Below are 14,323 nucleotides of genomic sequence, written 5' to 3' on the forward strand. Positions count from 1 at the left end.
AACTGCATTATTATTGCAACAGCCAGAATTTTACACATTAGACGCCTGCTGATCACAGAGTTCAAAGGACTTTATTCTTAGGGTATTGGGGTTGGTTCTTCTGGTTTATCATCTGCTTGGTTATTTGGATTGTTATTCTGACTCTATACCCTATAAGATTTTATAATATTTCTTGTACGAGTCACAAAAATGTTATTCAAAATCAGTCAAGGAGGATTCTGGGAGATGTAGAACCAGAAACGGGTCAGCATTGTGTCACCGAGCTGGTCACCCAGCTGGGACAGGATTACATAATAGGACATGCAATAAGACATGCAGGAACAATGGAAATGGGGGAAACACATTTTTATTTTTCTGAAAAAGAATCAAATTTTCAAGTGCCCAGGAAAGTCCAAAACAAACAGACAAATACACCCACCGTTACAAAAACAAGCGCCACACGAGAGTCTAGAAAGGGTGAGAAGCGTCCCTGGTTACTGCATCTCTGTGTTCCCCCCTCCATCTCCTCACCCCCTCTGGGAATAATTACAGAATGATGACTTCAAATTCACAAAACTTCAATGGAAAGTGGTGGGATTTCTCCATGGTGGCCCCCGCTGCTGTCGCTGCTCCCTGCTGCCCCCTGTGGCCAGGCCTCGCTTTTCATGCTGTGTGGAACCTGCAGCCTCTCAGTCTGATTTCTCCTTCTCCTTCATATGCAGGAAGACGATGCTGAAGATGAAGAGGCCGAACATCATGGAGAAGGCGCTGGCGTAATATGGAAAGGCGGACGGGATGAAGCGCTCGTACTGGGTGTGCTGTAGGGGACGCACTGACACCTGCAAGGACAAAAACATACTCTGAAGGAAACGGTGTATCAGACACGGGGGTTAAAGAGAGGAGGTCTAGTCACGAGGGGTCTCTGGCGAGTTGTAATGGGAAGTGCAGTGGATAGCGAGAGAGAGATATGCGTTAGAGAGTACCTAAGGCAAAAATGACTTAAAAGTGATCCCAAGTTGAAGCTCGGGATCAAATTCGCATACATACCTTAAAGCGGATCAGAGATGAAAAACTAACTATAACAAGTAACTTGTCTATATATCTTCTCTAGCTGCAAACAGCTTCAAAAGTTTATGATTATTTATTCCTGTGATACAATGAGGGCAGCCATGTTCTGTTTGTCACATTGTCGCAGGCTGAGGGCTGGAGATGCTATCAGCTTTCCTGTGTGTAAATGCAGTCCCCTCTCCTCCTCCCCTCTGCCTCTGAAATCAATGGCTAGTAACCTCCTCCTGCCCAGACCGAGCTCCCATAAGCCCTTGCTACAGTGCCAAGGCACTGTGAAAAGCTGTGGGCGAGGCTTGTTTAGTTTATAGGGAATTAGAGTATTAAAACAAAAAAAAGTATTTGGCTTGAGGAATGCCCTATAAACTATATGAAAGGAACCTAATTATGCAATGAGTAAAAGTTTATCTCAGATCCACTTTAAAGGGAACCTTAACTGAACGGGGGTAAAGAGTTTCAATTACCTGGGGCTATTACCAGCCCCCTGCAGCAGTCCTGTGCCCTCGGAGCCGCTCTGGAATCCTCCGGTCCCTCGCTGCCACTTAGTTTTGTTTTTGACGACTCACCAGTCGGCCGCCATGCTTATTATTGGACGCATTCCCTACTGCAATTAGCGATGTTGCGGACTGCAACGCGTACAAAAATATGCGTTGTCGCATTCCGCACGCGTAGATATGCGGCAACGCGTATCTTTGTACGCGTTGCGGTCCGCAACAGCGCTAATTGCAGTAGGTAATGCGTCCAATAATACGCATGGCGGCCGGCCGACTGGTGAGTCGTCAAAAACGAAACTAAGTGACAGCGGGGGACCGGAGGATTCCAGACCGGCTCCGAGGGCACAGGACTGCTGCAGAGGGCTGGTAATAGCCCCAGGTAATTGAAACTCTTTACCCCCGTTCAGTTAAGGTTCCCTTTAAGAAAGGGAAGCCTCAAGATCCTACTGAGGCTTCCCTCGCTGTTCTAAAGCCACACAGCTCTGCTTTCTGATGCGGGGCCACGCAGCTCTTCCTTCTGAAGCGTGGCCACACACTAGCCATATGAGCCTGTCCGCGCATGCGCAGTACCACTGAACCCGCAGCTTGGGCTTACTGCGCATGCGTGGGCGGACTGGGTTGGCTATTGAGCGGCCAAGCTAGAGCAGGAAGAGCTGCGCGCCCTCAATAGGATCCTGAGGCTTACCTCTCTTTAGGTGAGTATCTGATGATGTGAACCCAACTTTTTAATTATGGAGGATTGGGGAGTGTGTCGCAGGGTTAAATACTTACCGGTTCTAGCATCATCCCTCCAAGCAGGTGATCACTCTGCCCAAAATTAAGACATTAAAGGGGAACTGAAGAGAGAGGTATATGGAGGCTGCCATGTTTATTTCCTTTTAAGCAATACCAGTTGCCTGGCAGCCCTGCTGATCCTCTGCTTCTAATACTATTAGCCAGAGCCCCTGAACAAGCATGCAGCAGATCAGGTGTTTCAGACTTTAAAGTCAGATCTGACAAGACTAGCTGCATGCTCGTTTCTGGTGTTATTCAGATACTACTGCAGAGAAATAGACCAGCAGGGCTGCCAGGCAACTGGTATTGATTAAAAGGAAATAAATATGGCAGCCCCCGTATACCTCTCTCTTCAGTTCCCCTTTAAAGAGGAGAGAAAGTCACATGCTTACCCCGGTAGAGGGAAGCCTCTGGGTCCTCCTACCCCATTATCTTTGGTCATTCAAGTAATAGCAGCACATATCCACAGTATAACGCGTCATGAAAGTGCTAGTAGATGTCACTATTTAATATCTGACAGCTCCTCATTGGTCAGCTTATGGTGATAGAGTTCCCCCCCTCTTCACTTGGTATCTTCCACCATGCGACAGATATTACTACTCTGCACACAGCTGCTGATCTGCCAGTTACTGAAGTTACACAATGACTGTGAGAAGTCTGGTGAAGTGGAAGAAATCAGAGATACAGGGGGATCCCTGTCAGATACTTAAAGGAATACTATTGATTGAAACGACTTTTTTTTTAATACTCTATATTAGTGTACACATTACCACTAGTGCTAGGGGCACTTTATTTATTCACCCAGGTCTCTCTCTCACTATCCCTGCTTAAAAATTCATTTCTCACACAGCTCATAGTAGTTTGGGTCACCCTGAGCTGCTTGGTTGCTCTATCACACAGTTCACAAATATATGTCACTGTGTCACTCACAGCATGCAGCAGACATGAGGAGAAACAGGCTGATCTGAGGTGGTAACAGGTAACTAAATGAGCTGGAATATTGCTGGAATATAACTAGCTATACCACGAGTCAGTGTTTACACTCAGACTGGCTGCCTGCTTGAGGCGATTCACTCCAGGCTGCATCCACTTTACAAGCTGCTGAGAGGGGCAGACCACTGTCTACAATTAGCATTATTAGTATCTTTATCAGTAAAGAGAAGCAAAGATAATAAACACACATTGCTAGAATCTTTAACCCCTTACCACCATATCAACAAGATTCTTTCAGCAAGGTGATAATTAAACTATAAACTGAGGAGTTGATAGCATCTCCCCTTTGCAGAGACATGGTCTAGCCCTCTGGGAGCAGTCAGTATTAGATACATTTTGTATCCAACACTGACGCCAAAACTGACGGAGGATTTTACAGCTGAGAGGAACAGCTGTGTGAGGAATCAAATTGCTCCTTGTACTTGCCCTAATGTGTGCTACAACATACAGCATTTCAAAATAAATGCATACATCGATAGTATTCCTTTAAGTGTTCCACCTGAGCTTTTTATCATTATTACAGAATTATACTGAGGATTGTGTTCTGCTGCTACAGTATCAATGATTATAGAAGTATCAAATTGTAACCCCTTCTTGCAATAGTGTTTCTGTAAGTCAGTAACCTAGCTGCTATTGACAATGTATTTCCAGTCCATGAAGCCATGGCTAAGTTTCAGCAGTTGGTGCTGTACCTGTGTGGCAGAGTAGAGGTGAGTATATCCCAGGCGATTATAGTCCACTTTGAACTGGAACACGCCATAGACATCCGGCAGTTTGAACTGGACGCTGTATTTTCCACCTGCAGTGACAAAAAGACAAGTTACACAAGTTCAAAGAGTTTTTTTTTTTTAATCTTCATCTTAGGTCTCATCTTTCAAGCCTGTGCCTAGTCCTCACCTCCTAGGCCTCCCTCCCCTAGGCCTGCACCTAGGCCTTGTCTCCTAGGCCTGTGCCTAGTCCTCACCTCCTAGGCCTCCCTCCCCTAGGCCTGCACCTAGGCCTGTGCCTAGTCCTCACCTCCTAGGCCTCCCTCCCCTAGGCCTGCACCTAGGCCTTGTCTCCTAGGCCTGTGCCTAGACCTCATTTCTTGGGCATGTGCCTAAGCCTCATCCATTAGGCCTGTGCCCCACACTCTGCAGACCCGGCCCCATCACTTTTATTCTCTGCTAACAACGATTTTTTTCTGCTCATTGGCCATTTCAGCTGGTGGTGTGCCATTACCAGGATCCCTTCATTACTGCTAAGCGGAGCTCAAGCCAAGTATATGCCATCCTTGGGGGTTGGGTCCTTGACCCGAGAAAGATATTTTAAAGGTTGTCATACATCACTCAATTTCCTGTACGCTTGACCATTCGATTAGATTTTATTGAATTAAGGAATAATCAATTATGTTCCATTCTGCTTAAAGAGGATCTGTAACCTCAAAAAATCCCCTGGGGGGTACTCACCTCGGGTGGGGGAAGCCTCCGGCTCCTAATGAGGCTTCCCACGCCGTCCTCTGTTCCACGAGGGTCTCGCTGCAGCCCTCCGTGCAGCTGTGACGTAATATTTACCTTCCTGGCTCCTGCGCAGGCGCTGTGGCGGCTTTCCTCTCCGAACTACACGGAAATACCCGATCGCCGTCGGATCTGCTCTACTGCGCAGGCGCAAGTTTCCGGCGCCTGCGCAGTAGAGCGGACCCGACTGAGATCGGGTATTTCCGTGTAGTTCGGAGAGGAAAGCCGCCACAGCGCCCCCGCTGGAGCCAGCAAAGGTAAATATTGAACTGACAGTCGGCACAGTCGCCGGCTGTTTGGAGGGCTGCAGCGAGACCCCCCGTGGGACAGAGGACGGCGTGGGAAGCCTCATTAGGATCCGGAGGCTTCCCCCACCCGAGGTGAGTACCCCCCAGGGGATCTTTTTCATGTTACAGAGTCTCTTTAATCGACCGAAACTGGTCGATATCTGGTCAAATCAACCAATTTGCCAGATCGGGCAGGATGGAAAATATTGGTTGATCATAAAGGAATCTGCTACTGTTCACACGTTTTCAATCAACACAGATTTGATTTTTGGTTTCAGATCATGAAGGAACAACATCGTTCAGCTCGATTAGTGAAGGAGAATTGCATCAGATCTCGCTTGTATGTGTGGGCCATTAGTAAATCGACTTTCCATCAACCACACTGTAGTTGATCCCCCAATAAAGTGGATCGCTTAAAAGTAATGTATGGCTATCTTAACCAAATTATGACAGATCTTTCTTGGAGAAGAGGTTCGTCAGGTAATTTTACCTGAATAAAGAATCATCTCTCCGAACATGGCTCACCACACACGATACAATCTTGTTCAATCTCGCCACTTTCATGAACTATAAGATTATCCAAACAATCCTTTCAAAGTATTTTCAATCTGTTGTCCCTTAAATCTATACAATTAAGATTGCATGGTGTGTGTTGCCACCCTAACTGAGCACGCTCGTCTAATGAAGTGCCCATTAGCCCGGCTGACATTACATCAATCTGCCGCTGGTTCAGGGAAGAGCTCACCATTCTTCTTCAGGAAGGTTCGGACGAAGGGGTCGATGCGGACAAACTCCAGCTGGATATCGTCACCGTCAAAGGGAACCCACTTGCCATCGGACAGCTTCTCAATGACGACGCTGTATTCCTGCAGGAGGACATGACAGGTGAGACACCATCACACAATGACAGGAGGCGAGTTCTGTGATGTCATCAGTGTAACAACCAACCATGATGTCACTGGTTCATGCGGCACTTCAACCAAAGCTTTACTTGGGATAGTTCAGTTTTCAAAACCTTTGAATAAGGGAAACTTTATTGTCCGTAAATAGGTTTTCATTATCCATACACTGGATGGAAATCCTTGTTCCCAACCTGCCTGCACCTGTGCTTACCACGAGACAGGCACTTCCCTCCTTAAAAGAGCAGTACTAATTGCCGCGGAACTAGTGGGGCTGCGGGGAATCCTGGGCTACCGCTGTTATTACTATGATCCTCTGCTTGGTTGCCAGCATCTTACCTTCCTGGATCACGTAAGCCTTGCACATTGTGCACAGACGCTCACTCCTCAGTCAGTGTCTACGACAGCATCTCAGTACTTTCTTTATGATTGTTTAATAACATATTTCCTTTTAAGCAATACCAGTTGCCTGGCTATTCTACTGAGCCCCTGCCTCTAATACTTTTAGCCATAGACCCTGAACAAGCATGCAGCAGATCAGATGTTTCTGACATTATTGTCTGATCAGACAAGATTAGCTGCATGCTTGTTTCTGGTGTTATTCAGACATTACTGCAGCCAAATAGATCAGCAGGACTGCCAGGCAACTGGTATGGTTTAAAAGGAGATAGATATGGCGGCCTCCATATTCTTCTCACTTCAGATTGGGAACCCAAAGTGGAATATATCTGCCCAATGTAACTTACCTGAGGCTTCTTCTGGTCCCCGTTAGTCCTTCTGGTCCCTCGTTGTCGTTCCGATCTGTTCCGTTCAGCAGCTCTGCCCATCTGAAAGCTGGTCAGCTGGGCTAGTTATGGATTACTATGCTTGCCTGACCCTGGCAGGGCCGTTTCTAGGGCAGTGCGGTCAGGGCGCAGACCGGCAAGTAGAAGAAGGGGGGACGCGGGCAGAAGGACATAGCCGCTAGGGAGCTGGTGACGGGTGGTGCAGCCAAATGGAAGAAGAAAGAAGATTACCAGCTCGATCACCCTCCTTGACTCCTGGTCTGCCTGCGTCAAACGTCAAGTTAAATTGTTATATCTGTGACCATACCACCAAGTGGTGCTATTTTCTATGGGGTAAGCTCTTTTTCTGCATTGTGCTTACCACCAGATCGGTGATGGTGTAGGCGCTGGGAGGTTCTTTTTCTCCGACTCTGTGATGAGCGACAGGGCCAACCCTCAGCACCCCCTCCTCCTTAAACACCCAGCGGGAGAGAGCCACGGCCAGCTCATAGTTCCCAGTCTTGGAATACCTGGATGGAGAGAAGAGAGGTCATTCTTCATACCTGTGACCTGTGAATACGAGCGAAGCTACGCCTCAGCTGTAGAGAACAGCTGCAGACAGGAGAGTACCTGGTAGAGTCCGGAGCCGCTTTCTGCACAGCAGAATTAAAGAACGCATCACTAAAGAAGTCTAGCGAGCCGCTGAACACGACTCGGGCGTTGTTTCTGGCCTGGAGTCCGGCGATCAGGAGGGTATTCTTACCAACCGCATGAGGATACTGAAACGTCAAAAGCTTTATTACAACACAACAGGATCAATTCTATTACACTATCATTTATACTTAAAAGTATAAGACTTCCACTACAGGTAGTCCCAGGTTAACAAACGAGATAGGGACTGTAGGTTTGTTCTTAACCTGAATCTGTTCTTAAGTCGAAACACTGTGCCAACTCTGTCCCCTGTACCTCCTCTGCGCCCCCCTGTGCCTCCAGTATCCCCGTCTGTGTCACCTCTGACCTCTGTACCTCCTGTGCCCCCCTGTGCCTCCAGTGTCCCCCTCTGTGTCACCTCTGCCCTCTGTACCTCCTCTGTGCCTCCAGTGTCCCCCTCTGTCACCTCTGCCCTCTGTACCTCCTCTGTGCCTCCAGTATCCCTGTGTCACCTCTGCCCACTGTACCTCCTCTGTGCCTCCAGTGCCCCCCTCTGTGTCACCTCTGCACCTCCAGTGTCCCCCTCTGTCACCTCTGCCCTCTGTGCCTCCAGTATCCCCCCCTCTGTACCTCCAGTGTCCCCCTCTGTCACCTCTGCTCTCTGTACCTCCTCTGTGCCCCCAGTATCCCCCTCTGTCACCTCTGCCCTCTGTACCTCCTTTGTGCCTCCAGTGTCCCCCTCTGTCACCTCTGCCCTCTGTACCTCCTCTGTGCCTGCAGTGTCCCCCTGTCACCTCTGCACCTCCTCTGTGCCTCCAGTATCCCCGTGTCACCTCTGCCCTCTGTGCCTCCAGTATCCTCCCTCTGTACCTCCAGTGTCCCCCTCTTTCACCTCTGCTCTCTGTACCTCCTCTGTGCCCCCAGTATCCCCGTCTGTGTCACCTCTGCCCTCTGTACCTCCTCTGTGCCTCCAGTGTCCCTCTCTGTGTCACCTCTGCACCCTGTACCTCCTCTGTGCCTCCAGTGTCCCCCTCTGTGTCACCTCTGCCCTCTGTACCTGCTTATACAAAAAGTTTAAAAAACATTTTTTCTTTGAATTTTTTTTAAAATCGATTTTCTCAAAAACTACAAGTTCGATTTTAAACTTTTTTTGGCTTGATCTCATGGAAAAAACTGAATCCATGCCGTTTGTATCGGCTGGTCGTTGGTAAGTCGGGGACTACCTGTGTTTGTATCTGAAAACACCTAATAACTTCAAGTGGATCTGAACTCTTGCACAGGACAGAAGAAAAAAACAGAGAGAAATGCACCCTGTGTTTTCAGAGAGAAGAGCCTGCCTAATTCCCCTCATTTGTGACTAATCACGTGTAATTTGATCTCTCAGCTGTGTCAGCTGGCTGCCTCAGCAGACCAGCTAATTTGTAAACACAGGAGGTTAACCCTATGTCTGTTTCCATGAAAGCAGGAAGTAGACACTGCTGATTTACTGCAGGATTTGTATCAGCTGTAACAAAGACATGCTTTTCTTTAAAAGGTTATTATTGCTTTTGCTTATCTTTTAGAGCAGAGGAAGTTCTGAGTTCAGGTCCACTTTCAGCAGCCCAGGCATTATGCTGCACAGCGACTCCTAACAACTTACAGACTGAGGAAGAGGTACACAACCCTGGAGAGGCAGGAATGTAAGCGGCTAATATTAAAAGGAACCCGAGGTGAGAGGGATATGGAGGCTGCCATATTAATTTCCTTTTCAAACAATACCAGTTCCCTGGCAGTACCGCTGATCTCTTTGGCTGCAGTAGTGTCTGAATCACACACCTGAAACAAGCATGCAGGTTATGCAGGGAGACTTCAGTCAGAAACATCTGATCTACATGCTTATGCAGGGTCTAGGGCTAAAAGTAGAGGATCAGCAGGACAGCCAGGCAATGTGCATTGTTCAAAAGGAAATAAATATGTCAGCATCCATATTTTCTGTTCAGGTGTGCTTAAAAGGTGAATTCTGATTGGCTATTAGCCTTTTATCCTATGTGATGCTTTCAGCCGTTTACATCTTTGATGACATCATGTATCGTATCACAGTGATGTCACTTCTGGCCAAACTGAAATACCCAACAGCTTCCCCTTACAAAATATGAAGTGTTCGCTCCATCCATAAGTAAGGGTTGGTCAATGAAATGTAAAGAATACAGAACTGATGCAGGATTATGCAAAATGTATGCAGCTTGAAAACAGACCAATCAAATTCCACCCAAGTGGGATTCAACTGGTCCTTTTCCAAGATGCATAAATCTGCATGAACTCAGAATTCGTTGCTTCTCAATGACCGGGATTAGCCATAAGATAAAGTATGTGCATCTCCCTTGGAAGCCTGTCCGTTGAGCGGATAAACACAGCGGAGTGGCTGGAGGTACCTGAGTGATGGGCTTGTCTGGGAAGAAGGAGTAAGAGGTGGAGGAGCCGGTGAGGATGTCCAGCACCAGAGGATTGTCCGGATCGGCCACCATGCTGCATAACAGAGGAGGAGCCATATTAGATGTGTGAACACAGGCAGCTCAGAGCAGTACTGTGAATAACTAGGATACTCACCCGACCCCTCTGAAGAGAATGGGGTTCAGCACGCTCTTCCCCACGATGGTCGGGGCTTTCAGGAGGTAATCGGCATCGGCTACAATCAGAGTGTGCTGCGGGAAGACAAACACACTAAGCTCCACTGCTGGCATAGCAAATAACCCTGGCCAATCAGAGGCAGAAACCGCGTCTACGGAACTCACCTGTCCGGGGTCAGAGATGTCGTAGTTGTGGTGATCGATAACCGCCGTCTTCTCTTCGTCAAACTCGATGCCGCACTCGCTGCCCAGCTCCCGCAGGGGATCCCCTGGAGGAAATATTCACCCATGAAATGTTGAAAAATGAATGTTCTGCATGATGTGCAAATTCAGGTTTCCTTATTTGAAAACCCAAATAATGCCATCCAAAGCACTTACTTGCAGAGAGAGCTGCGTTCCACACTACGTGTCATGTGACTCCCATGCTTCTTCCACCAAGCCAGAAGGAGGAAGCATCAAACTCAAGTGCAGCACGACATGGAACGCAGCTCTGCGATTCTCTAATGATGCTGAAGTGCTTTGAGCGGCTTTATCTGGGTTTCCAAATAAGGAAACCCAGATTTGCACAACAACACTGGTTCTGAGCACACTCGTGAAATGAGGACTTACCGAGAAGAGGAACACAAGCAATGTATAAACCAGGCCTCCGGGGTCTCCCTATACCCCTCCTGCGCTTTGCTGGCACTCTCTGAACAATAGTCTACAATAAGCGCTGCGCAAGTGCTTTTTTTTCCTCTGCACACAAGCGGCTCTGTGCTACTGAGCAGGTGCAAACCCACTGGTGTCTGTGCAATGTGGCAGCGCTCATACAGAGGGGAGAGTGGCCACAAAGATAACAAGGGTCATGGCTGGCAGGAGAGGATTGGGGCAGCATCATTCAAAGATTTCCCTTACTGAAGTAGGTATGTAACTTTTTTGTTTTTTGAAAAGTAAACAAAGAACATCTTACAAAGCCACTCCAGACTTACCAATGTCAGAATTGGCTGCAACAAGGACACTGCCTCCGCCATCAATGAATGAACTAATTGTCTCCACATTGATATTCCCACCAAAGTCTGGAAAGAAAAAAAAATACAAAACACAAAGGTTGGATACAAATTTTACTGGTTAAAAAAAACAAAAAACACCACTATAGAAATAAAAAAAAAAAATCATCATTAAAATCATTTAAAGAACCGCAAAGCCAGCATACAGGAATATATAACAGTGTGATAGATTTGCTAGCACAGCTGGTTCCTGGTAACTTTGCGTATTAGTTGGTATGGACAGGGCTCCCTCTCCTACTGTATCCTGGCATCACTATACACACATTGCTTTCCCATCCAGATGTGAGAAGCAGACAGTTATGATCAAATGAATGGGAGGAGCGTTGACAGGTAAAAATGGCTCCTGGCCATAAGGGTAAAATGGCATGTAGGCAGAAGTGGTTAATTGACTTCCCTCCAAAAAACTAAAGGCGGCCATACACTGGCAGATGGCCACCAGATGCGACCAAGGGATAGATCCCTCTGTGGCATACATGTAATGAAAGCACCAGGACATTTGGGCACAGGGTAAAGCCGAAAAATGGATCACCCTGCTCTCCTGTAAAAGTCCCAGCGACGTTATTATTCCGCCTCCAGGCTGCCGTGGATTCAGGGGTAACACGCAATTCAGCTACCAGCTATTGATGGATGCCGAATTACGCTGTTTTTATTGTAATTTTGGCACGGTCTTTTGACCGTGTCCAAATTACTGACTGATCGGCGCTATAGCCGTAATTCATATTACGGTACTTGTAAAACCCAAATTTCCAGCGCCTTTTTTTCCTGATTTGCCCTCTGTGATCGGATCAAAGAGGGATCAACTACTTGCCACGCACTGCAAATAGATTTTAATAAGATTTCACTTTGAAATTTATAAAGAGAGAAAAAAAAAAAAAAAAAAAAAAAAAAAAAAGGAACCACTGCCGCCACACTGATGACTAACAGGCCCCTAGGTCTCTCCCCATCTAGTGCTCCACCCGGGCCCCAGCAGAGTGTGGGCAGCAGAGCTTACACTCACCTGTCCATGGTGGGCTCCCTCCTGTGTTCTCTCTCCAACCCAGCTGGCCAGGTTTTCACGTGTCATGTTCGTAGTCACATGCATGCTGTTGGGTCACGGGGTAAAGGCGCCCCGGTGAGGATGAAGACAGGACACAGGAAGAGAGCGCCGGAGACAGGTGAGTATAAGCTCTGTTGCCAACATTCTAAATAGTTTTGATTGATTTCAGAAGGAAATTGATTGTTATTACGATTAGGCAGCCATGTCTGGGCATCGATCTCCATCACATTCAACCACAGTGATTGAATCTGCCAGGGAAAAATCGATAATGAGCAACTTTAGACTGTGAAAGAACAAAAGGACTGAATAGGAGTAATGCAGTGTACTCTGTAAAGCTCTGTGGAAAATGGCATCACTAGATAAATGCATAACTATTATTATTGACTTAATAATAATCCAAATATGTGTATAGTGCTTTTCTCCTGTTGGACTCAAAGCACTAAGAGCTGCAGCCACTGGGATGCGCTAAGAGGCCACCCAGCAGTGTTAAAGAGTCGTGCCTTGAACTCCTTACTGAATAGGTACTGACCCTAACCAGGAATCGAACCCTCGTCTCCCATGTCAAAGGCAGAGCCCTAATAAGCGCCAAAATATTACGTATAATAACACCACAACACTGCATCTACCAACAGAAATGCATGCACATCGTGTGACAATGAGCGCAAGGGACACAGACCTTCCACGGACGGTGAGAAGATGATCAGGTTGTCATACAGAAACTCTCCATACTTGATCAGAGAGAGGCTTGGATCATCTGCTGTTTTAAATGTGAGGTCAAAGCCACGGTCTGCAAAACAGGAGCACAATTGTTACTTCAGACATAACGGGGTCATCTTAGGATTGTCACATGTCACTAAAGAAATATGACAAAAGTAGTTAAAGTGAGATCTCCATGTGCCAGTGATGATGTATGGTGACAGATAGAAGTACAGGAGGTCTCCATGTGTCAGTGAGAATGAAAAGTTACAAATAAGGGTGCAGAGTAGGCTTCGCGTGTCAGTGACGATGTATGATAACAGGTAGGGTTAGAGGGTGTTTTTGCATGTCAGTTTTTAAGTACAATGACAGACAGAAGCAAAGGGGTCTTTATGTGCCATTAATATATGATGACAGCTAGAAATAAAGTTGGTCTCTATACGCCAGTAAGCATGGTGATATAAGAACTGTACAGGTGATTTGCATGTGTCAGTAATGCTAGGTACACACGTTACACGTTTTTCCGTTCGATAGATGCGTTTGATTGATAAATTCCGTCATATTTCCGATAGTCCTCTCGATCGTTTTACTGCTCAATTTCTCATTGAAGTAAATGGAAAAATATAAGAAAAATGAGCGGAAGATAATTGAGCAGAAAAAAACGATTGAGCAGAGAATCGAACAGGAAAAACGTATCGTGTGTACCCAGCATGAGGATGTATGATGACAGACGGGGTACAGGAGGTATCCACGTGTCAGTAATGATGTATGGTGACAGATAGGGGCACAGGAGGTCAGTGATGATGTAAGATAAAATATTGGGAGGGGCACAGGGGCTCTCCAGATATCACTAATGATGTATGGTGACAGACATAGGTACAGATGGGTCTCCTGCACCAGACAAAGGCATGATGATGGATGTGTCAGTGAGACAGACATGCACAATGCGGTATATAATACTGTAATGCAGACATGATGTACAGCACAGAGTGTATGGCACCCGAGTCCCCCTTCCCTCTCACCAGCCAGGCTGCGGAAGAACAGGGAGTGGGTCTCCCGCAGGTTGATGTTCTCCAGCAGCACCAGAGTGCGGGGAGCCGCCTGCACCCCCAGCAGGGCGCCCAGCAACAGCAGCAGCGAGGAGCACAGGGTAGCAGCCATCATTCCCAGTCACCAGGGGCCTCCTCCACGTCACCGGAAGCGCTCTGCAGCCGGCCAATCGCAGGGCGACACCTCCTGTCACCTGGTGCCTTGTCCGTCATCTTTGATTCGGGCTCCCGCCTCATGTGTTCCCTGCTAATTACGTATTTACGCCACTCAATTACTCTAGAATATATCTATGGTGGTTACGAGCATTTTTTTTAAATCCCTATTTTTCAAAAAGTGATTTTATTAGTTTTTAATTTGCCCACTTTAGATATGGCCGCCTTGCGTTCCACCAGCGGCTCCTGTAGACAGCGGCCGAGGATCTGTCATTACACCGGGAAAAGCTCTGCGCATGCGTCCAGCCTCCCAATGCGGGTGCGCCAGATGGGTG

At 47.2% G+C, this 14,323-nt stretch overlaps 1 protein-coding gene across 1 annotated transcript; it reads right to left on the bottom strand.

Annotated features, from left to right (window-relative positions):
- Positions 1-330: 330 nt before the first annotated feature.
- On the bottom strand, positions 331-14,008 carry DDOST (dolichyl-diphosphooligosaccharide--protein glycosyltransferase non-catalytic subunit). Its single transcript, XM_068241686.1, has 11 exons — positions 13,809-14,008; positions 12,767-12,877; positions 10,977-11,063; positions 10,174-10,277; positions 9,989-10,083; positions 9,814-9,907; positions 7,382-7,530; positions 7,134-7,281; positions 5,834-5,954; positions 3,998-4,104; positions 331-818 (listed from the first exon to the last, which is right to left on the bottom strand). Exons 1-11 carry the CDS (start codon positions 13,948-13,950, stop codon positions 669-671), a joined length of 1,308 nt encoding a protein of 435 aa, XP_068097787.1. The 5' UTR covers positions 13,951-14,008; the 3' UTR covers positions 331-668.
- Positions 14,009-14,323: the final 315 nt, after the last annotated feature.

This window comes from Hyperolius riggenbachi, chromosome 6, assembly GCF_040937935.1.
Source record: "Hyperolius riggenbachi isolate aHypRig1 chromosome 6, aHypRig1.pri, whole genome shotgun sequence".
In the NCBI taxonomy this organism is placed as follows: domain Eukaryota; kingdom Metazoa; phylum Chordata; class Amphibia; order Anura; family Hyperoliidae; genus Hyperolius; species Hyperolius riggenbachi.